Source organism: Neopsephotus bourkii, unplaced genomic scaffold, assembly GCF_033783945.1.
Source record: "Neopsephotus bourkii isolate Nb327-2 ecotype Australia unplaced genomic scaffold, CSIRO-AGI_Nbou_v1 NB_595, whole genome shotgun sequence".
NCBI classification, from domain to species: Eukaryota; Metazoa; Chordata; class Aves; order Psittaciformes; family Psittacidae; genus Neopsephotus; species Neopsephotus bourkii.
The window spans coordinates 2,625,565-2,648,257 of NW_026901096.1; the positions used below are offsets into that span (position 1 = coordinate 2,625,565).

Genomic DNA, 22,693 nt, shown 5'->3' on the forward strand with positions numbered 1-22,693 from the left:
ATCACTCCCTTCCTGTGCTGCTCTTAATATACATTACTTGTACTTTTTTCCTTTTGGTGCTTGCATTTTTAACTTAGGTACATGGACTGGGTGTAGGAAGGAAGGGAAGAGAAAGGAGGCTCTATTACTCAGGGAGGCATCTACAGCTGTCACCTACTCAACATGCATCTGTAATTACTGAAGTGTTGAATGCGAATGTTATCTCTTGCATTACTTGGTTTCCTTTCTCACCTTTTCAGATTGTTACTGAAGTGGTAAAGTTCTGTCCCTTGGTATCTGTGATGTGTGCCTTGAATTTTGGAAGGTCATGTTTGAGTGAGTCCAAAGTCATATCCACAATGAGAAGAGAGGCAGTTGGATGGGGAGAAGTTGCTGGTCTAGTGAGATGCTAATGAGTCTCTACCTAGAATCGGCTGTACTCAAACTTATTTTGTAGTGTGATACCAAAGCACGGTAGTGAGGCTGACACTTTTTGGAGAGCCAGACAAATTATCTCTTTCCAGAGAACATTACATCCTGTGATTTGGCTCTTCTTTTCTGCAGGATGTATGAAAACACGTGATTTTCTAAACTTTTTTTGAGCACTCAGTCATGTGATACTGTTCTGGTTTAAGATGAGACAGCTGTATTGCCCTTGTTTCACTCTGAATGTAAGGGTGTTAGTTTAGTGGGCTTCCTTATTTTTTATCCTGCTCAGTATTTGAGCAGGGTGTTGCTTCTGCACATATACACCCCTTTCTCCCCCCCACTCTGTTATACAGTGCTTTTTACTTATATATTTGTATATTTTTAATATATAAAAAAGTGCTTTGTGCTTTCACTGATAGGACAGACTGAATTATTAAATCAAGTAGATCCAACAGAATGAATTTTGTTCCTCAGTGCTCCCTAGTTAAGATGTCTTTAGTGAAGGAAAAAGCTTTCAAGGTTGGAAGTGTGTAAGGTAACAGGTGGGAGTCATTGGGGGTATTCAGCTGTATTCAGAACCACCAGAAATAGAAGTTTAATGGTCAGTACAGCTTCTGCTAAGCAGAATTTGCACCCTTAAGGAACTATTTGTACTGCCCAGAAGCTGGTATGTTTTCTGTAGGCAAAAACCTGTGGAGTAGCATAAGGGTGCAGCTCTGTGAACAAGCTTTTCCTGAGGTGAGTGAAAGGGTGTTGTAAGCTGTTAGCTCTTCCACGCTGTCCCCCACTGGGAGCTTCTGTGTGTGTGTTAAGTAGAGAGTAGTTTACCCTGTGTAACTGCAGGAAAAGTGTACTGTGAGTAGCCGGTAAATCAGCAGCCTACCTTACCTCCTAGTGTGAGGTCTGTGTAACCGTACCCTGAGGCTTTGTCTGTGTTGTGCTGGTGAGTAACTGAATTCGGGCACCTTGTTTTCTCACGTGGTTTAGCAAGCTTGGTGCAGTTGGGATCGAGTCAAAAACATGCCTTTTAAAACATTCAGCAATGCTGACTTGGCTGGCCATTCTCACTAACAGGTTTGTCTAGAAATGTGTTTAAACCGAGTGTAAACCTTCATCCTGTTACGGTTTATAAGCAGGCTGATACACATTTGGTTCTTGCTTTGAACCCCTTTCTCTCACAAGTTCTTCTGTTCACAAGTACTTGATGAGCAAAACAGCAGCCACTCCTTGATGGAAACAAGTAAACAGGATTTATAAAAACTGTACAAAGCATGGGCTGTTTTGCATGGGATAAGTGTTTCAATTCCCTTTGTTTTCTGTCTTTGGCAATGGCTCTGCACCAGATGTACTGGAGAAAGATGTAACAACATGAGTAATGAACTGTTGTGGAACAGCTTTCCCACAGATGTATCTTCTCAACACATCCTCTTCATCAACAGTCTCCTAAAAGCAGTGTAAACTGTTAAGAGAAGGTACCCATAAACATTTAGGTGTGACAACATCACCTCCTGCCTGGTGAAGACTGTGCCCAGCTGAGATGTGAATTCACTCTCCTTCTCCATTAGCACTCTCTGGAATGGTGCTCCACTCAAATGATCCCACTGTACTGCAGCCGGTAACCGGCTGTTACCACAAACATGAGGGCAGCTGTTTTCTGTAGGGTGATGGGGACCTGTTTTAGCTCATGTGGTTAACGTTGGAAAGACTGTAGTCTGTTTCCTGGTCCAAGTTCTGATTGAGGCTGTGAATTACATTTGAAGTGACTATATTTGGTTACTTTAATAAAATATTCTAATGGATGAAGAAGAACATAATTTGGAGAATAAAAATATAAATAGTAACAATAAAGAATATGGAACCCTTCAACCATGCAGTCATTTGCTCCCCAGCTCAATCGGAAAAAATGTTGTGAGTTAGCTGCCACAAGATTTTAATGGGTATTTGATACCCATTGGAAATCAGCTCAAGATCAATACCTTCGTTGTAGTCAGTGACTGCTATCCAGCACATAAAATACATGCTGGGTCCATTTTTTTAGTCTTGGAGATGCCAAAGATTTAAAAATCACACTGTAAGTTTCTTCCAGAGACTGTTTGCTGTGCTTGTCATCACATATCGGTGTCTTTTGACAGGAGATTTATTTCTGGTTTTATTCCCTTTGGGAGAGTTGGAGAAATAATTACAATCATTCCTGCAAACCTTTTGTGGTTAATTTTAAATCCTGAAAGTAATATTTTTTTAAATATTGTTGGATCTTGTGTTTTTAGACATTTTTATCATGGGATAATTGCAAAGGGAGCTTTTAAAATATTGCTTATATCCACTGGGTTAAAACCTCATGTTTCTCAATAAGCTTAACCTTTCTATATATAATGCATTCAAAAGAATGCTTATGAAATGGCTGACTTGCCACATTTACTTGTTGCTTTCTGGGCAATAGTATGGGCATGAGATCATGGGAATTTACTGTTCTGCTTATGAAAGCTGAGCTGAGCTGGTTGGAGAAGGATGCCAGTGGTATTTGAATTGGTAGCTGAGCACTTGAAGAGAAACTTCTTCTTTTTAAATATATAAGGAAGAAGTTCTTTACTGTGAGGGTGGTGAGGCACTGGAACAGGTTACCCAAAGAAGTGGTAAATGCTCCATCCCTGGCAGTGTTCAAGGCTAGGTTGGGCAGAGCCTTGTGCAACATGGTCTGGTGTGTGGTATCCCTTCCAGTGGCAGGGGGGTTGGAGCAAGATGATCTTAAGGTCCTTTCTACCCTAGTTATAATATGATTCTGTGTACAGTGGCCTCCAACTTGGTGAGCTAAGCTGTTGCCCAGCACATTCTTCAGCTGTTTTCTGCTGGAGTAGTCTGCTGCAATGTGTACTCGCCCATAAGTTATTTAAAAGATACTTTGCTGTGTTAGGTTCCAACGTCTAGTAGCAGTGGGGTTTTAGCCTTGAAACAAGGTGAAAGAAAAGGAGGAAGTGGTTGGTGAGTTCAAAGTTGGAGGTTGAGGAAAAGTCACTGCTGTGGATTTCTTTTTGAGAACTCTGGGATCATTGTTTTTGTCAGCACTGTTCCTTCCCTGTTTCTCTTACAACCATGTATATGTGCATGTTGTGGGGAGGTCCCCCTCCAGGAGACAAGGTGCAGTGAAGTGAAGGCTGGTGATCACAAATAAATATTTGGGGTATCAGGATGAAATTAAAGTGTTCTCCAAAAAGAGATGAATGCAGAAATCTGGGAGGGGCTGGAAGGGAAACAACCATAGGAAAGTGGTTTGGGAAAACCTAAGTCAGCTTGGCATTGTTGAAGCCCATGGGAAATTACTTTTGGACCGCAATGAAGACAGCGAGGAAGGAATGCCAGAAAGATTATTACACTTGAATGAAAAGTAGTCAAGTATATGCTTGCTGTGGCTCCCATCCACATACTGCTGTACAGTTCTGTATATTGCTTAAATTAATGACACTTCATCTTTTATTTTTCAATAAGCCATGACAATGGATTCATTTCCACAGTATGAAAAGTTTACAGAAAAAATTTGGTTTGAGTGTGTTACCAATACATTTTTTTCACATCTGTCTGACACCTGAGTTAGTTCACAGATTTATGTCTCGCAGCAGCATGTCTTAAGTCTTTACTTATGTTGCAAGTAAAATTAAAAGCAAACAAATTTAGGAAGGGTAAAAGGAAATAGGAACAAGTGCATTCTTGTTTCAGGGTTACAGGAACTAGGAGTGTCCTGTGTTTTTCATTTGTAACTTTTAACAGAATCGTCTTACTCATCTTCATCAACTCTGTAGGTCATGTTCTTACTACCCTTCTTATGTCTCTCTGAGGCATTTCCAAAGGGTGTCTGTGTGTGTGAGGTGGAGCAGGACTTCTGAAGTTCTCCTTGCCTAACAAATAAAAACCCCTGATTTCTTTAGCAGACTTCTCAGTTCTGCTGCCATGAAACTGAGACATTTTTTCTGCCTGTAGTGGCAGCTGCATCTTGCTCTTTGGCATGACCTTCCCCTGGTTCTGATCTGTTCTTTGCAAGGAGGAGTGGAAAGGGGCAGAAAAAGTAGTGCTTAGCCGATGGGATTGTGCCTCTTGGGCAGACCTTTGCTTGGCAAGTCCCCCTGTCAGTAAGTCCCTGAGCAGCGCAGCAGTGGTGTTGTGCCTCTCTTGCTCCGTGGCCCATGTAGCACACACTTGCTCTGTATCATGATGCAGCATTTGATATCCATATATTAATGTTCACTTTAATTGAGGGGTCTGCTCTTAGTTGAGTGCAGTGAAAGAATTTCAGGTTTAATTAAAAGAATTTAGGACTAAACAGCTTAGTGGGGGGTTTGGAGTCGTTTTCAGAATTGATTTTTCCTGCCTGTCCTTACCTTCCTCCCAGGTGGTTCTGGATGAGTGCAAGTTCCAGACCATAAGCAATAAATGGGCTTTTTAAAGAAAAGGGATGTTTTAGGTTGTGGTTTTTTTTGTTGGGTTTTTTTTTTTTTCCCCTAGGTATTTGCTAACTGTATGGCTCTGGTGAACCGGCTCTGGTGAACCAGCTCTGTAGCATGCAGCAAGCTGACGATGAAGGTGCTGCCTGGCGTGCAGCAGCTGGGCATGTAGGGGAAAAAAAAACAGCACAAAGGAAGGTGATGGAAACTTGCCTTTGCATATAACCCGAAACACATGGTAATTGATTGCAGGTGCTTTCCACCTGTGGGTTGTAAACAGAAATCAGGAAATTGCAACTGCTCTGCCCTTCCTGTGTTGCTCAATGGCAGGGGAGTGGCAGCCAGGCAGGGAGAAGCCTGGGAGCTGCTGCTGGTGGCTTCTGCTGCGCAAGGAGGCAGCTCTGTCACCTATCCATCACTTTGCTAGTAGGCCTGGTGCAGTGCCATGAGGGCTTTAAGTATAATACAGTATAATATATCAGGAGCTATTGCAGTCTAGATTTCAAGTTGGCAATCTTGGCTTGTTGCACAAGAGCGGGTGAAACTTAGCTTACCAGTGGTGCCACTTACTTAAAAGTCCAATAGGACACGCAGGGTTACTTGGCTGAGTGGTGTGAGCTGATGGCTGGGGGCTCTGAAGAAGTGGAACTCCATCTTTATTAATAAAACCCCACTTTAGTAGCTGTCATGTCTGGTTTAGAAGCACAACTTGAAGGGGAGAAAAATAGGAATTCTTTAAATAATGACTAGATGAGCACTTCAGCCTCTTGTAAAACATCGCTCATTTGGTGCAGTGGAAAGAGTGAACACCTCTGGTAGAGAAGGAAGACAGTGATGTGGGAATAAGGCCTCTAAGGCTGTAGATAGCAACTGAGTCAATCAGCACTAGTGGAAGTGAAGGTGGTTGTCGAGTGTCTCAGTGGGTGGTTGGTGCCGCCAGTGAAAGGATGCTTAGAAAGCAGCAGGAGTCTTTATCAGCAGAAGTCAAACACTGCTGGCAGCTGGCATTGTGCATTTGGCAGTGGAAGTCTCTGCAGTGTATTGACCTGAATTTGTAATTTGTGGTCTGCTCCCATAGGGTTTCAGGCCCTTGATCATCTGAATAAGTTTTCGTGTTCTGAGTGTGGAAATCAGAGGAGTTTTGCATGGTGGTAAAGTATTTGGAAACCAGAGTACCTGGAGGTGCCTCATGTGAGGTGTCTTGTTAGTTATTTCTGATGGATTGTGCTATGCAGACATCTGTTTTCTGGCTGCTGTTGAACAGGAAGGTAATAAATGCAGTCCTGATGGTCAGTGAATTTGGTAGAAGTTTCCTAAGTTAAGTTGCTTTCTTCCTAGGATGGGGACCAGCAGGTGAGGAGAGTGATTCACTCCAGAGAAATGGGGATGTTCTCCCCCATTTAGTTTCCAGGGGGCAGCCAGCTAGGGCATTTGCCTCTCAGATCATTTCTTGTCTTGCACTATGATTTTTACTTGTCTACACAAAATACACCTTTACAGAAATGTACAATAGTTATCCTAAAATTGCAGCAAACTGATCTTGCTGTTGAAATGGGAGGCTCTCTTTTACTGTTCTGTGTATGCATTTGTGAAAAAGTCTTGAAACTTAAACTTTCCTCATTGCTCTTCCAGACACAGTTGAGTCCATGCTTTCAGACTACGACATCCTTTCTCAGTCTAGCATCCAGCAACACTCACTGAAGAAGAGGGACCTCCAGCCTGAGACACACGTAGAGAGGCTCTTAAGTTTTTCAGCTCTGCAGAGGTAATGAAATCAGCAGCAGTGAAACAACTGATGATATTTTTTCCTTCACTTTGTGATAAATAATACACAGTTCCAAACCCAGAAATGGTTATCTTGTTTTCTGTCGTGACTGAACAGTTCTTCTAAGTGAGTGATCTGCGTGGTCATATAGCTTCAAAGAGGCTCAGAGGAAACACAAAAATAGGTTGCACTGTATTACTGTGTTTGCTGAAGCAGCAGTGATTTAAGATTTCTCTTGCTTTGTTCTTAGCTTTAGTTTCATGTAGATTACTTCTGCTGGTTGGGTTGGATCCCACTTACACCTCATCTGGCAACGTCATACTCTTGACTGTCCTCTTGAAAATCTCTGCCTTCAGTCTGGGGAGTGCATGTGGTGTCTTATCCAAGGGATTTATTGTATTTTGTCTTTCAAGGAGGTTTAATTCTCTTCCTACTGAGTGTAAATTTCCCGTTCAGTAAAACACTGTTCTCATGTGCCTTCCCCTGTCTGCAATTGACAAGTATCACGCAAGTTGTTGTGTATATTTTTTTTTTTAATCTCATCGTTTGGTGCAAGTAGTTTTTAAGTACCAAGCATACAAGGTTAGTGGGATCAAATGTCTGACTGTCCCTGTTTTGGACTGCCTCATGCACCCAGGCTTTATGGTGAGGTTGCAATACTGCCAGTGATAATTACAGAATAACTGCAGAAAAATTTTTGACCCAGAGCTTACATAAACTAAGAGCCCATGAAGCTCCTTCCAGAGAAGGTTCTCTGCTTGAGATAGTCACAGAAACTGAAGGCTATATATCAATAAAAATGTGCAGAGTTGATACTTCTGTTTATGGTTTTCTGGCTGTGTTACTTTAGAAAATAAGAACTTCAAGATAATTTAATTTCAAATAGATGAACAAATTCCTTGGCCTGATTTTTCTTCACATAGTTACCAGTAATTGGTTTTGCTTGACTGCAGATGGAGAAGGTGCATGCTGAGCAAACTGAGTGTTCTGGATTTGAATGTTTATGTTTGATGGTTTTAATTAACCATAATTATCCTTTAAAAAATACAGTTATGAGTAACCCAGTATATGTTGTTGTAGCCTGCTTATAAGAATTAATGCTTTCCAACTTCTTTTGGGCCCTCAGTAAAATGAGGACTGGATGTATGGCATGTGTATACTTTGCTTAAAAATAAATGGAAGTAAATTCTTTTACAGGCACTTTAAATTATACTTAACTGCAACTGCTGAACACTTTTCAGAAAGATTTCAAGCATTAATTGTGGATGGTGAAGGCAAGGAAAAGGAGTATCGTGTTCAATGGCAGGACTTCTTCACGGGACATGTGGTTGGTTAGTATGGACTGAACTGTGTCTTAGTGCTGGGAAAGCACAGCTTTGTATGAGTCTCTTGGCCAAAGTAAATGGTGTATTGCCCTCATTGTCATCAGATGTGGTTAGGATGAGCAAGTAAACTTGATTCTTGTGCCCCTTGGGTTTTCTGGGTTTGTTCTTGTGGTGGGTTTGGGTTTTTTTAAGTTTGATGGGGAGTAGGGTTTTATGAGCTATTGAACCAAGGTTCTAAGGTAGTATTCTTCTGTTTAACTTGGTAGAACACAGAAGTATAATTTACTCAAGATGCAACTTGTGATTTTATATATATATATATATATATTTACTTATTTATTTATTTTTCTTTCTTTCTTTCTTTTAAAAGGATGCAGGTATGTTTAATTCAAATTGGAATGTAGGACTTCAGTGTTCCTTGTCCCAGAACACAGTGGCCAGTTAGTAGTGATGTAGTGTTGCCCAGAGTGTTAAAGACTTTAAGATGGTTCTTTGAAGATCACTTTTCTGTAAAGAAAGGGTATCTTGCTCCACTTCAGTCCAGCAGTAATGCTTCTGCTTAGTGGTTTTGATTTTTGTTGCCTGTGCTAGGTGGTGAGAGTCTGTTCCGCTGGAATGCGCCAGCTGATGCCATGAAATTGCTGTCTGATAGTAATATTCATTGGTTGGCAGAAATATTCTGTGTGCCATTCCTAATGCCCAGAGGCATCTCAACACTTTCTGCAAAATTAACAATTAAATCTGAGTCTTGATGACTGTGACCATTGGGAGGTTAAGACTGGGGCTGATTTATTTCTTTTTGTCTTTAAACTGGACAGTATAGTATTCTTCAGAGACTGGGGAAGGTAATTTGGTGTGAAGCTTAGGAACAGTTATAAAAACCCAACCAGTATCTGTGCAGGAGTGCATGCAAATAGAGCTGAATTAATTTGGTTTTCCCTTGCTTATATTAAAGGAGAGCATAATTCCAAAGTTGTGGCACATATTGGGGATGAAGATTTTACAGTGAGAATCAGTACTGATGGAGAAGAATATAATATCGAGGTATGCTTTACTGTTGAAAGCTCTGTCCAGTCATCTCTTTTCCCTGTGGGTGTTTCTAGTTAGTCACACTGACACCTCTGTAGCTCGAAATAGACTTGGTGATGTTTGTTTTAGGGTGGGTGGGGAGGAGGGAGAGAAATATGAAACCAATTTGACTTTTGCAAGTGTTGGATTGTATTAGTGAGTGACATTCTCATGGCATTGCATGGTTTAGATACATCAGGGAAAAGGTATGTTTTAAACAGGAAGGGGATTTAGAAACAGAAATTGATAGTGTTAATGGTGATCATGTCCTCTGAGCAAAGTCAAGGTCTGGAGAGCTTTCTAAACTTTTGGCTTTTTTAATCTTGGAATTTTTTCCTTCCTTAGAGCTTTATTGGAAAATCTGGTATTTTTCCGTGCTTTCTCATTGCTGTTTTTCACCGCTTCCATTGCTTGTGTTATTTTAAACTCTTTGTTTAAAACAACATATTCAACAAATACATAATTAGAGACAATCCTAATGAGTTGTTTGTTGCAGCATATTCCCAGGCACAAGCTGTATTAGAATGGCTGAATAACAGTAATTATGGCTGAGTGTAATATGGGTAGTGTAATTGTCTCCGGAACTAAGGATATGCGGAATTGTGGGTAAACCTGGGAAATCCAGTCATATTAAAATATGAAAATATGTTTAGAGTACCCAAACCACTGTACTTGTGTTTTATATTAAGAGCATATAGTAGCTGTTTGGTTGTGATTTAAGACATTTTTTGTGTTTGTGGTGCAGTGTCATGTCAGAACATTCTTGCTGTCCATGCAGCCAACCCCTTTACTCCTCACTGGCTGCGTCTGTACGGCTAAAGACAGGCAGTGTGTGGAAGCTTCGACTTGCCCTCACTGCTGTCATGTTTTAAACCCAGCCAGACTGCTCGTTTACTCACTCCCCCCCTTTTCCTCCCTCTTTCTTTCCTTCCTCCCCACCCTCCCCACTCCCAGAGGGATGGGGAGGAGAATCAAAAGAATGTAACTCCCACAGGTTGAGACAAAAACAGTCCAGTAACTAAGGTAGAACACAAACCACTAGTGCTACCACCAATGATAATAATGATAAGGGAAATAACAATGGAAGAGAATACGATACCACCCACTGAAAATGAGTCAGACCCAGAAGACCCCATGTCTTTCCAGGTAACTACCAGTTACCGCCCCCGGGCATGATGTGCTGTCATATGGAATACCTCTTTGGCTAGCTTGGGTCAGGTGTCCTGCCTCTGCTTCCTCCCAGCTTTCCCTCCTCCCTGGCAGAGCATGAGACTCACAAAGTCCTTGGTCAGACTAAACATTACTGAGCAACAACTAAAAACATCAGTGTTATCAGCGCTGTTCCCAGGCTGAAAGTCAAAATACAGCACTGCACCAGCTACCAAGAAGGAGAAAAATTGACTGCTAGTGCTAAACCCAGGATAACTGCCTAGCTGTCAGTGTCTGCAGGTCAGCTTCAGACCCTAGTCAACCCCGGGTGAGGTGATGCCTCTGTACATCAGAGATGCTCTGTGCCAGAGACCATTCCCAAAAGGCAGCACAAAGGACAGAGCCACTCTGCCATTGCCTCCCTTTGCTTTCGTGGTCCTCCTGTACTATTTGGAAAGGCTGTGGACCTTTGTATAAACCCCTGGTGCCCTCACACAGTGCGAAACATACGCGCTCAGTTTTGTACTGCAGGCACATGGCTGCTGGGCTGGCACAGCTGTCACATTTCAGGACCTTTTTGGTGTCAGCCAAAAGCACAGTGTGCTAAATCATACTTATCTGAAGTTGAAAGAGCAGTGCTTAAGGGCCACAGGAGACCCAGACCCACGTGCTCTGCAGCCTGTGCTATGCTATTTCCATGCATCTATGATTCTATGATCTGCTATGGGAATTAGTGTCTTGTGTTGGGATTTTGTAGTCCTATGGTTTTGGAGAAGTTTTCACTGCTGTGACTTGTGTAGCTTTGAGTGTTGAAGAGATTGCCTTCTGCTGTGAAGACTTATGTTGTCTGTGCACTTCGATATTGTCCACTGTCTGCCAACTCCTGTGCTTCTGGGCAGTGTGTTTGTTAGCGTGATCATCTCCTGCCTGGCTGTGCCCATCTCCATACTGTTACAGAGGGAGTGGAGGAGCCTGAGATGCCTCCTCAACTTAGAATCATAGTATCAACTAGGTTAGAAAAGACCTTTAGGATCATCAAGTCCAACCATTACCCAATGATTCTATGATTAGTAGCCTTACTGCTGTGGGTGAGATTATCATAGTCCAATGCATTTGTGTGTGTGTACACATAAAGCTGTGGAGATTTGATGGTGCTTACACGTCATTTTTCTACCTATATGCACTTAGTCTTTGCATTCATTGTGTTCTGAATTGGTTGCATTTCTGTTCTTGTGCTGTCAGCCACTGTGGAGATTCATAGATAATGTGCAAGATGAAAGACTGCTTGTCTACAGATCTGAAGATATTAAAGACTTCTCAAGACTGCAGTCCCCCAAAGTGTGTGGTTATTTAAAGCTGAACGAAGAAGAACTGCTGCCAAAAGGACTGGAAGACAGGAAACAAAATGAAGGTGAGAGTCCATACCTTGGGAGAGCAGCATCTTTGAAACAAGTGCTTGAATTCTGGCTGTGTCAGCAAGTAAGATCAAAACCTGGGGAGTAATCTGTGTTGCTGTATAGATAAATCTGTTGAATAACTCGCTATGGTATAGTTCTTTCTTTACAATAAGTTTGAGGACTATTATGAAGAAAATAATTCAAGAATATGTATTTAAAACCCCCAAACGAACCAACAAATACAAAGCAAAACCAAAAAATAAACCCCCAAACTAAACATCCCTGTTCTCCCCCCAGAACTGCACCTAAACTTGCATTCATGTGTTAAATAAGGGAATAAACACAGCAGTGGCAGTTTTAGAATGTTTATTTAATTGTATTTAAAATGTTTACGTTAGCAAGCATCCATCGGGAGAAAAGAGCCATTCCAGAGACCTCCAAAAACACATGCAAGATGCTGGTAGTAGCGGATCATCGTTTTTTCAAGTATATGGGCCGTGGGGAAGAAAGTACTACTATCAACTATTTGGTAAGTCAGTGTACTGTGTTACAGTTTGCTGGAATAAATGAAGGAAAACATAGTGATTCAGTCATTATACCAGCTTACAGCTTGTACTGCTTTTGTACAACATAATGTATTTGCATCTCATGGCTGTGTGTGCTTTTTACCTGGGAATCGTGCTTTAAAAATGTTTTGTAATGATGATACGGCAGTTAGTCTTCAACATTCACTTGCAAGCAAATACCTTCTCTTCATGTAGTTCTTGTTGCTATGCTATTTTCTTCTTCCAGTCAGGACTTTAGGATCTCCTGGATTTTGAAATCAAAACAATTGAAACAAACAATCTGAGCATCTTTAAGTTCCAGCATGTTTAAAACTCATATGACAGGCAAAACCAACTTGTATAGATTTTTTTACTATTATTATTATTTTCCTTCCAAATTCTTCCAAGATCCTCTATGCAGAACATAAAAATGGAAGCAGGTGTAGTAAACAATTTGGTTGTGCATGGGTGTTGTGGCTTAACCCTAGTTGGCCGCTCAGCCCACCCAGACACTGGTTCACTCCTTCCCATGGGAGAGAATCAGGAGGGTAAAGGTAAGACGATTTGAGGGCTGCGAGAAACAGTTTAATAGATAAAGCAAAAGATGTGCATACAGCAAAGCAAAATAAGGAATTAATTCACAGCTTCCCATCATCAGGCAGGTGTTTAGCCATCCTTAGGAAAGCAGGGCTCCATCACGTGTGCTGGTTACCAAGTAACTCAGCCAAAACCAGTACAATGGGGTTGTCTGCCTGACAAGTTTTGTGGAACAGAACACCTGCCCACAGCCTTTCAGCAGGAGTAGAGTGTATGGGTCTGGGGACTGGAGAAAAAAACAGATGAAACCACTTTTGTTTGTCAAGAGTCTCTTTCTGAGCCTGACTCTTTGAAATGCTAACCACTGTATTCCATCTTTGCTGCTTTTTGACCTTTCTGTCCCCAGAAATGTTTACACTCTCCAGGTAACAACTGGTATGTTTGCAGAGATGCTGTTACTCAGCATCTGACACATGGATGAGGCTAACCTACTGTTTGTGGTTCCTGGGTACATGTGTACTGTTAACAACACAGTGATTGGAAAACTAAATCATAAACTATTCTCTAATGACTCTGAATGTCACTCATTATTCTGAGCAAGTTTGATGGTTTATGTGTAGTAGGAGGTGGTTTTTAAGATGATGAGAACAACTTGAAAAGGAAGGTGATGATGAGAACAACTTGAAAAGGATAGTGAGCACTGATGAGAGACTTTCTGGAACCTTGTGCTTGAACCATAATGATGAAAATAATAGGGTTTTGGCTGGGAGAAGGAAGCAAGCCTCAAGGGTCAGTTAAACTAGTTAAGCATTGTGCTAAAACAAAGCAGTAAAAACAACTCCCTCCTGCTCTTCCCCCTCAGAGAAACCTGGAAAACTGGTATCTGAATAAAGCGTTTCCTAAGATGTTTTGTTCTTAATATTATTGCTTTTCCACTACACGGATGAAAGTGATAAATGGGGAACTTTGTACTGCTTTTTCGTTTTTTTAAGGATGAAAAATTTTCAGGGATATTTGATAAAACTCTCTGGATCCAAGTACTGTTGGTTTTGGATCAGTCAGTGTGTCTGTTCTGTTCTATGAGGTTCAATTTTAATTTGGAGTGTTTTTAGATAAGTATGTTGCTGTTTTTCTGAGTGTCTTGAACTTTATTACATGAAAGAACAGAACTAAGTAACTTGTTTTTCTTTCCTACATAGATTGAATTGATAGACAGAGTAGATGACATCTACCGAAACACTTCCTGGGACAATGGAGCCTTCAATGGGTACGGCATACAGATAGAGCAGGTATTCACTGACTCATGCAAAGGGCTTCCAATTTAGAGAATAAGAACATGGTTTAGATATCAGGGTTTCTGATTATTTTATCTGGATTAGAGCGAAAATTATCAAATCCTAAATTCTTAACTCCAGCCAGCAGCACTCTGAAATCGCATCTTGCCAGTGGTGGTCTTAGTGATGTGACACAGCATGCTCATTTTCAGTTCCTTGCAGCATTTGAGACGGGAGTTTGCAGAGAGAGTATTTCCATATTTAATCTCAATTCAAAGTTGCCCTTTTTTCTTCCCTGAATATGATCAGTTCTTGTTTCTGTCAGACATACTTATATGCATGTATGTGATGTTTGTGTCTATGGCTAGTGCTTAGCTTACAAAGCCTGAGTGGACTGAAAAACAGATGAAAAAGCACAAATCCTGCTTAATAGCTTTAATGACTCCCTTAGGCATCATGATATCATGATAGCATGGAGACTGATATAGGGTGGACATGGGGGATGTAGTGACTTCAATGTATATGATTGCTTCAGAAATCTGGGAAAGGGCATTAAAAATAAGAGGAATCCATCAGCTAGAGCACTGCAAGAGCTGTGATGTGAGACTAATGGTACAATATAGCTGCCTGTTTGCTGGGAACAGGCCTGCAGGAACAAGGAAAGAGAGTCAACTGGGAAGGGGGAAATAACATAATGCACTAATTCCATATTACTGGGAAAGTAGTAGTTATTTAAAATACATTTTGCTTAGCTAGGAATAGTTCGGAATTATTTATACTCTAGATGCAAGTCCTGGTTGTATTTGGTTCTTTTGATAGAGTGACATGCATCTTAAAGCAGAATGTTACAGTGAAAACTGTTGATATTGCCCTAATGATTGTAACTGGTGTATCTCAACTAGCAGAGACTGAAAAGGTAACATTAGAAGCATGCTGAGTCTGAATTTTTCTCCTTGCAGATGTATTGAGACATTTAAGATTACATTGAAAACTTTTCTGTAGCAATAAAATTGACCCAAATTCCTCTACATTGTTATTGCCCTTTTTGAAATGTAGATTATCATCCATAATGAGCCCAATCTTGTAAAACCTGGAGAAAAGCATTACAATATGGCAAAAAGTTACCCCGATGATAAGAAAGATGCCTGGGATGTGAAAATGCTGCTAGAGGTATGTTGTAACCCTTGAAAACGTGTGCCCCTTACAGAGAATTACTCATTCCTACAGCTGCTCTGTAGTAACAGAGGAAACTCCTCTACTTCCTTTGTATGACATGTACATGTTACACAAAGTCAAAGTAGCTGATGTGCCCTGTAGCCTGTGGTAAAGGCCTCCACTGCATAAGTACAGAGCACACACCAATTAGTATTCTTAACATGTGGCCTGAGTCAGTAAGGCAGTCTTGATATGTCTGGCTCTGAGACTGGTTGCCTTGTGACCTTCATCAAATTACTGTATTTGGTTTTCCCCTCTCTGTGAAAAGGGGAAATGAATCGACAAGTTGCATAAATGAATGTGCCAGTGTACTTGGGTATTCATTTAATTTTCTACAGCTCTGTAGGACATTTACACAGCTGCTGTTTTCTGACTTAACCAGATCTAGAAGGTGCTTGTCTGGCTCATTAGATAAATGTTCTTGTCTGTAGACTTGTAATGTGCACCATAAATCGTCTTACAAAGATCTGATTTTCTTTTTTTTTCTTCTCTTTGAAGCAATTTAGCTTTGATATTGCTGAGAAAGCAGCTCATGTGTGTCTTGCTCATCTCTTCACATATCAAGATTTTGACATGGGAACACTTGGATTGGCTTATGTTGGCTCTCCCAGACCTAACAGCCATGGTGGCATTTGTCCTAAAGGCAAGGCTGTTTCTTCTTCTGTCCCAGTTTTGGGTTGAAAGCTGATTTTTGTGATTTGTATTTAATCTTCTTCTCTCAAGGAGCATGATGTGTTATTTGCCTAGACTCTAGCCATAGAATCATAAACCAGTTTGGGTTGAAGAGACCTGAAAGATCATCTGGTTCCAACCCATGTGCCATGGGCAGGGCCACTTTCCACTAGACCACGTTGCTCAAAGCCTTGTCCAGCCTGGCCCCGAACACTGCCAGGGGTGGGGCAGCCACAGCTTCTCTGGGCAAACTGTGCCAGCGCCTCACCACCCTCACAGTAAAGAATTTATTCTTAATATCTAATCTAAATCTCCCCTCTGTCAGTTTAAAGCCATTCCCCTTTGTCCTGTCACTACAAGAACATGTAAAAAGTGCCTCTCCAGCTTTTTTGTAGGCCCCTTTTAGGTAACGGAGGGCTGCTTTAAGGTCTCCCTGGAGCCTTCTCTTTTCTGGGCTGAACAAGCCAAACTCTTAAGGTAGTTGGTTGTTGGGTAGAATAGATGGCCATTTTCTTGGCTAGAGCTGGAGAAATAGAAGGGTAAAAATCACTGAACTGGTGTGAACAAGCTGGCTAGAACAAACCCTGGACCAAGGGCTGCTTTGTGTAGGTGTGTCTTGCAGTAGTTCTGGAATGGCAGATGCCTTGGAATTTTCTTATATTTTTGCCTTTATTACAATACATGAGCTGTTTGTGCTCTGCTTGAAGGAGTCCCCACTCCAGAAGCTGGCAAGAGGCAGGGTCTCACTGGTGAGCTTGTGAGAGCAGTGAAGCTGTTCATGTCCTTGAACAAGGATCCCTCTCTCCACCAAACATGCCTCAAAACCAAGAAAAATGTCAATTTTTATTTATTTCTCACTTCTATAGCTTATTACAGTCAAATTGCAAAGAAGGACATCTATCTGAACAGTGGCTTAACCAGCACCAAGAACTATGGCAAGACCATCCTCACAAAGGTAGGAAAGTATCCTTCTCTGCAGAATGTGACTATTTGGTGTACGTGTGTGTGTGCTGATGTATGCCATAGGATTGTGACAGGTTTTTTTGTGCTCTCTTGGGACCAAGATGCTGGCTTTCCAGTTGAGGCAGGGACAAGGGGTAAGTCACAAACCCAAAATCACAGTTTTGATTCTTGCTGACAAGGGGAGTCAGGAGTGAATGGAACTGAAGGTTGAATTCATGTCAGGACAGGAATGAGGAAACTTAGCTTGTGTCTAATAGGAGCTGTAGTTGTCCGGATATAAACATGATTTTGATATCTAAAGATGAATTTAAATGAATTTTGCTTAAAAAACACAAACAAACCAGAAACAAAGCCTAAACAGCAAAAACCAAACCAACCGCTCATACAGGACAAGCAGAATTATAGAACAAGTAGCCTCACAGTAAGCATAAAATTAGTCTTCTGACTTAAATAAGAACAAGCTTGCATGTTTGCTGTTACTTTCAGCTACAACATGCAGGCAGATGATTGTGTACTCTTGGTCTGTTCCATTTGCATGGTAAAGCAGTGAAATCAGAATGGGCAAAGTAGGAGGTTTAGTTTGAGCCTTTTAATGAAATTCTTCTACCTGATTTTTGTGCATTCTGTGAAAGTAGAGCAGATAACAGTGTAACAGAGAGGGTGTATACTAAGCCTAATTGGTGCTGTCTGGATGTTTTATTTTTTTCATAGTTGATGAGATAGTAAATACAAAATGGCCTGATATGAGCTTTGTCTCACTAGTAAAGGTACCAGAGCAGTGCCCGTATTTGCATGTACCTTATCTTTGCAGTTGGGCACATTTCTCTTTTGCTCACTGCTGCTGCATTCTCAGCTGTGTTCTTCTGTAGCCTGATTATAAAGGGAATTCATGATTAATGTGTGGGCTAAAACTTGGAACAGAAGCTGTCAAGAAGCTAGGAAAAAAGAAGACAGTGAAGCTTTGTGCTAGAGGGATATTGACAAAGAGCTCTAGCTGTTGCCATGCTATTTGCATTTGTTGTTCAATATCCAAGCTGGCTGCTTTGGATTACAAAAGAAATAGAGTTTGCTGTCTTCCCAGTGGCAGACACAAAGCTTGGGATGAGGCAGCAGGACTGGTACGGATTGGTTTCACAGGGAAAATGCTGCATGGTGTACACTTAGGCTTAAAAGAAGAAAAAAACTGCTTAAAACCCATCCCCAAATTAAACGCAACAAAGCACAGGAGTGATCTCTGGGCAGCTCTCCTGTCTCTGCCTCTCGCGTTAGCTGTGCCTGTATGGGAACACTGATGCTGCTTGTTTTAATGCTTGGTCCTTCCTGTGCCTGCTCAACAGCTGAAATGAGGGTTAGCTCCTCAGACCCGCTTCTTTCTCCTGCACTTCTCCATTTCCTTGTGCTTAACTCTTAGTTCTGTGCTAATTTTGCTGGTGGTTGCCACCTTGTGAACTTACACCATCTGCTGGTCAAGGTGCTGTGATGAGGTGTGCAGCAAGGCAGAGCCGCTTTGGGATCCTCAGCACACCGAGTCCTGTCTTGCATAAATGATGTTGGAAATCCATCCCTGCTGGGCCACATCTGTGGGTGTCTTTCAGAGTAATCATGCAATAGAAAAGCTTATTCAGCACTCCTCATGTCATCATCCTTTTAGAAGAAGTAGTTCTAATGGCAAGATATGTTAAACAAGAGATTGACTAATCCTAGTAGCTGGTGTTTGTTTGGATTAGGGTGGGTATTTTTCCAACTCTTTATGCCTTCCAGCTATTTAAAACCAAATTTTTATATTTTAATTACCTGCATTGTATTGAAAACAAGATCAGTTGTTATTCTAGAACAGCGTTTTGACTTCAACATTGGTTTAGTACTCAGATCTAGTCCTGGAACTTGCCTTTGGAAATGGACCATAATTTTGCTTGCTTTCAGTTCCCAACTTCAAAAAACCCCAAACCAACAATATTCATAGAGAAATCCCTTTCCATCTCAGTGCATTTTAGAATTGCTGGTGCCTTGGAAGTAGGTGGAATCTTCTGCCCTGTCCTGGTCAGACTAATTTTTTTCAATACTGCTTGTTCCACATTCAAAGGAGGCTGACCTGGTTACGACGCATGAACTCGGGCATAACTTTGGAGCAGAGCATGATCCTGACAGTCTGCCGGAATGTGCCCCCACTGAAGACCAGGGAGGGAAATACGTTATGTATCCAATTGCTGTCAGTGGAGATCATGAAAACAACAAGGTATAGTTGCATAGTTTTGCTTCCACATAAAAGTTTCTGCTGTGCTCAGTGACCTTTTGCATGGACAGTTTATTTAGTTAATAATTCCTGTAGCTTGAAACCATTAGGAATGTAATAGATTAGCTGTCAGAAGAAAGCATACTTGCATGCTGTTGGGTTCTCTGCAAGGTAACTCATCTTTGGATTTGGAGTTTCACTGGAACTCATAGCACCTCCAGGTGCTTTTTTAATTAGTTACTTGTAGTTTGCTGTGGCCACATGCTGCTGAAAGCGAGTCATCAGCAGGTCACATACAGTACCTTCAGTACCAAATAGTGTTTGGGTGGTCCATAGCTATTCTTGTTGGAGAGAGCTTGCCAGACTCCACTGCCATGGTGCTCACCAGTTGCAGAAGCTCGCGCTGGCAGTGTGGCTGTTCTGCATCGTGCCTGTTCTGCAGAAGAGAAACCAAGATTATCCAACCAAGCAACGATTAGTCTGCAGTCTCTCCCCAGTGCTACACCTTCACAGCCTGTCTTGGGGTGGCTGCTGGTGCTCCTGAAGCTGTGGGAGAGCTGGAGTTTGTTCTGTGACCCAGAGCCTGTGGGTGCCTCTGCATTGTAATGCAGCAGCGTCCTTCATGGAACCGTTACTTTCCCATCTTACAATGTTTCCAAGGTAGCAAATTGGCAGTGTAGAAGGAATTACCACTTTCTGAGACATCAGGATCGGGAGGCATAAGGATGCGGAAGCTGTCTTAGATGCTACTTGTTGACAGAAAAGTACCCTCCTCAGTGCTGCTCTTTCCCCTCATGACTCTAGATGTTCTCAAGCTGCAGCAAAAAATCCATCCATAGGACCATAGAGATCAAGGCCCAGGAGTGCTTCAAAGAGCGCAACAACAAAGTGTGTGGGAACTCCAGGGTGGATGAAGGGGAGGAGTGTGATCCTGGCCTCTTGTACCAGCAGGCTGATCCCTGCTGCTCTGCAGACTGTAAACTGAAAGATGGTGCCAAGTGCAGGTAAGGGGAGACATGCTGCATCTTCTCTGAGCATGGGAGGGAGCAGTGGGTGGACTGGAAGCTCCTAAAGCCACCTGCAGTGTCACAGACCTGTTTCCTGTCCTTAAGGCTGAACACGTGAACTGAAGACGGTAAAGGATTTTGGGAGAGGCTGCTGTGTGCACACACTGTTGGCATACATGAGGTTTTATAGCATTCTGTTACTTATCCTGAGAAGAGTCAAGAGCTGCAGGCTTGAAGATTATTCGTGGTGTTGTTATTAAGCAAACATAGGCCATCAAAAATTAATATCACAATTTTCCTGTGCAAACTTGCTGTGCAAGTACAATTTTTGCTTGTATTGCCAGGTGGCTTTAAACTGGGATCACATCCTGGTATTGTCAAGACTGCTGCAAAATGTGCTTGAGCAGACAGCACACTGACAGCACTGAGTCCTCCTTCTGTTATTCTTGCTCTTCAGGGTGTTTGCAGCCCTGCTACCAAGCAGTGTCCAACCTGTTTTCAGAGGTCAGCTTTGCACCGTGTAACAGTAGAGAGCTCGTGTACCTCCTGCTGTTGAGCAAGAAATTCCCTCCATTTCAATGAGCGTTTTTGTACTAAGGGCCTTCTTGCGTTAGGTGCAGAGTATCTCGAGAGCAGTAGACCTTCAGGACAAATGGAAGGAGGGCATACGCGTGGGGAAAAAGAGTGGAAGATCTTGTTGAAAGCTGCATAGCAAGTGACAAGAAGAGGATCTAAGTCCCTTGAATAAACATAGGGGTCCCTGTGTTGTTTCTCATTATGATGTACTTTCTATTTACCTTTGATAAATGAAGAGTGAGCGGGTGTGTAGAAAGGTGGTGGTGTGAGGGGCAGAACTGGCAAAAGTTTTGAATCAGTCAGTCTCTAAGTAGCAGTCTTTTTTTTCCCCCCAATTGTCCTTTCTCCCTGGCTTTGTGCTTGTATGTCTTCTTTAAATAACTGCTTAGTATTTCTGTCTCTCATTTTGATCTTTCCATAGTGATCGGAACAGTCCCTGCTGTAAAGGCTGCCAGTTTGAAAGTGCACAGAAGAAATGCCAAGAAGCCATAAATGCTACTTGTAAAGGAGAGTCTTTCTGCACTGGTAGGACATGATTCTGTCTCCTTTATGTCAGTTAGCCAAATGCTTCAGGCTTAGTGTCCTGTTCAATCTGCTTTCAAACTAGTGCCCTTTAGTCATCCGGTACATGTAATTTTAGAGACCAGTTAAGCATCACACAATTGCCCTATAATAAGTTTCATTGTAGTTCAGGAGGCACTTGGTGATTTATGCCCAGAAGAACGTGAAAACTGTTGGGTGGGGGTTTTTCTGTCTTATTTTTATTTTTTCTTTTTTGTTTCTTTCCCTTAAAAGAAAAAAAAGCAAAACAGAGTGTGCCACTGGCACGGGACAGGAATGAGCTGAATCTTGCTATAGATCTGCAACTCTGCTGCACTTCCCCTCTTGTTTACTTCCTCCTCATAATCTTTCCTGGAGGCAAGGAGTCAAGTCCAAGTGCCTGCTTTGCTGATGGTGCCTCCAGGGCCTGCCACCTACTGCTTGGTTGCCAGACTGCCACAATGCCTGAGTTGTTCAAAGCCTCCAGAGCTTCTGTTGCCTCTCGGAGGAGCTGGCAGGCAGACAGCAGATGAAAGCCAGGAACAAGCTGTTGGGGTCCTCCCACTGGGATGAGTCTGAATTTCCTTCATCTTCTTTTTGATTCTGCACACTTAAGTATTCTAACACAGTCCTCCCCATCTGTAGGGAACAGCAGCGAGTGCCCCCCTCCAGGGAATGCTCCAGATGACACAGTCTGTGTGGACATGGGGAAGTGCAAGGATGGGGAATGTGTCCCTTTCTGCGAGAGGGAGAAGAACCTGCGGTCATGTGCATGCAATGGTGGGTGACATAGGACTGAACTGAACGGTGTGTCTCATCTCTGCTCCTTGGAGCGAGCTGGCTTTGCTGTGGGCTGGCCTGGTGGAGGGCTCAGTTTATGGTCTCTGAAAAAGTTTAAACCCTTGTTTTTTTCAAGGCTAGTATTTTCTGTTTAGAAAAGGAATGTCAGTTTCTTCCTGTCTTCTGGTGGTCTGGGTTGAAGAAATTAAGATAAGACTTCTGGTCTGGCACCTCAGTTAAAGGAGAGGGGTTAAAGGAAGTAAGGAGAGTAAAAGGAAGCGTTCAAGGCCAGGTTGGATGTCGCTTTGAGCAACCTGATCTAGTGGAAGGTGTCCCTGCCCATGGCAGGGAGGCTGGAACTAGATGATCTGTAAGGTCCTTTCCAAACCAAACCATTCTGTGATTTCTATGGCTCTCCTACCTTTCAGCCCCTCTGCCACAGGTGGACAGAAGGGATTGTAAGGAGATCCCAACAACCTCTGGACCAGACATCTGGCAGAGGAGTGGTGGCCTTCAACAGGTGGTTAAAGAAAGATTTCAAAGTGGTTACAGTGCCTTGAGAGCACAGGATTCCTAAGTCCAGGCCCATGCTACTGTAACCCTACCTGTTGTATACTTCTGTCAGTAAGTTTTACTGCTCACTTGGTCTCTGTATCATCTTTTAGATATGGTAGAGCAGCTGGGAGTAGAAGAGCTTCACAGGGGCAGCATTAGCAAGTGCTGTGAGCCCCAGTGTTTGAGATGGAGGCATAGCCAATGAGAACCCAAAGCCCAAGGAGACACTTAAATCTGCCTTTTAGATATCT

General features: G+C 42.2%; 1 protein-coding gene across 1 annotated transcript in view; it reads left to right on the top strand.

Annotated features, from left to right (window-relative positions):
* The window catches only part of ADAM17 (ADAM metallopeptidase domain 17), a 35,148-nt gene that overhangs the window by 5,957 nt on the left and 6,498 nt on the right, over positions 1–22,693 (top strand). Inside the window, exons 2-14 of the mRNA XM_061351750.1 lie at positions 6,474–6,606; positions 7,804–7,937; positions 8,887–8,975; positions 11,391–11,559; positions 11,944–12,074; positions 13,827–13,916; positions 14,958–15,071; positions 15,615–15,759; positions 16,655–16,743; positions 18,835–18,987; positions 19,789–19,988; positions 20,989–21,092; positions 21,753–21,887. Of these exons, the coding sequence (XP_061207734.1) occupies positions 6,474–6,606; positions 7,804–7,937; positions 8,887–8,975; positions 11,391–11,559; positions 11,944–12,074; positions 13,827–13,916; positions 14,958–15,071; positions 15,615–15,759; positions 16,655–16,743; positions 18,835–18,987; positions 19,789–19,988; positions 20,989–21,092; positions 21,753–21,887 (1,686 nt within the window). The remainder of the gene's footprint in view (positions 1–6,473; positions 6,607–7,803; positions 7,938–8,886; positions 8,976–11,390; positions 11,560–11,943; positions 12,075–13,826; positions 13,917–14,957; positions 15,072–15,614; positions 15,760–16,654; positions 16,744–18,834; positions 18,988–19,788; positions 19,989–20,988; positions 21,093–21,752; positions 21,888–22,693) is intronic.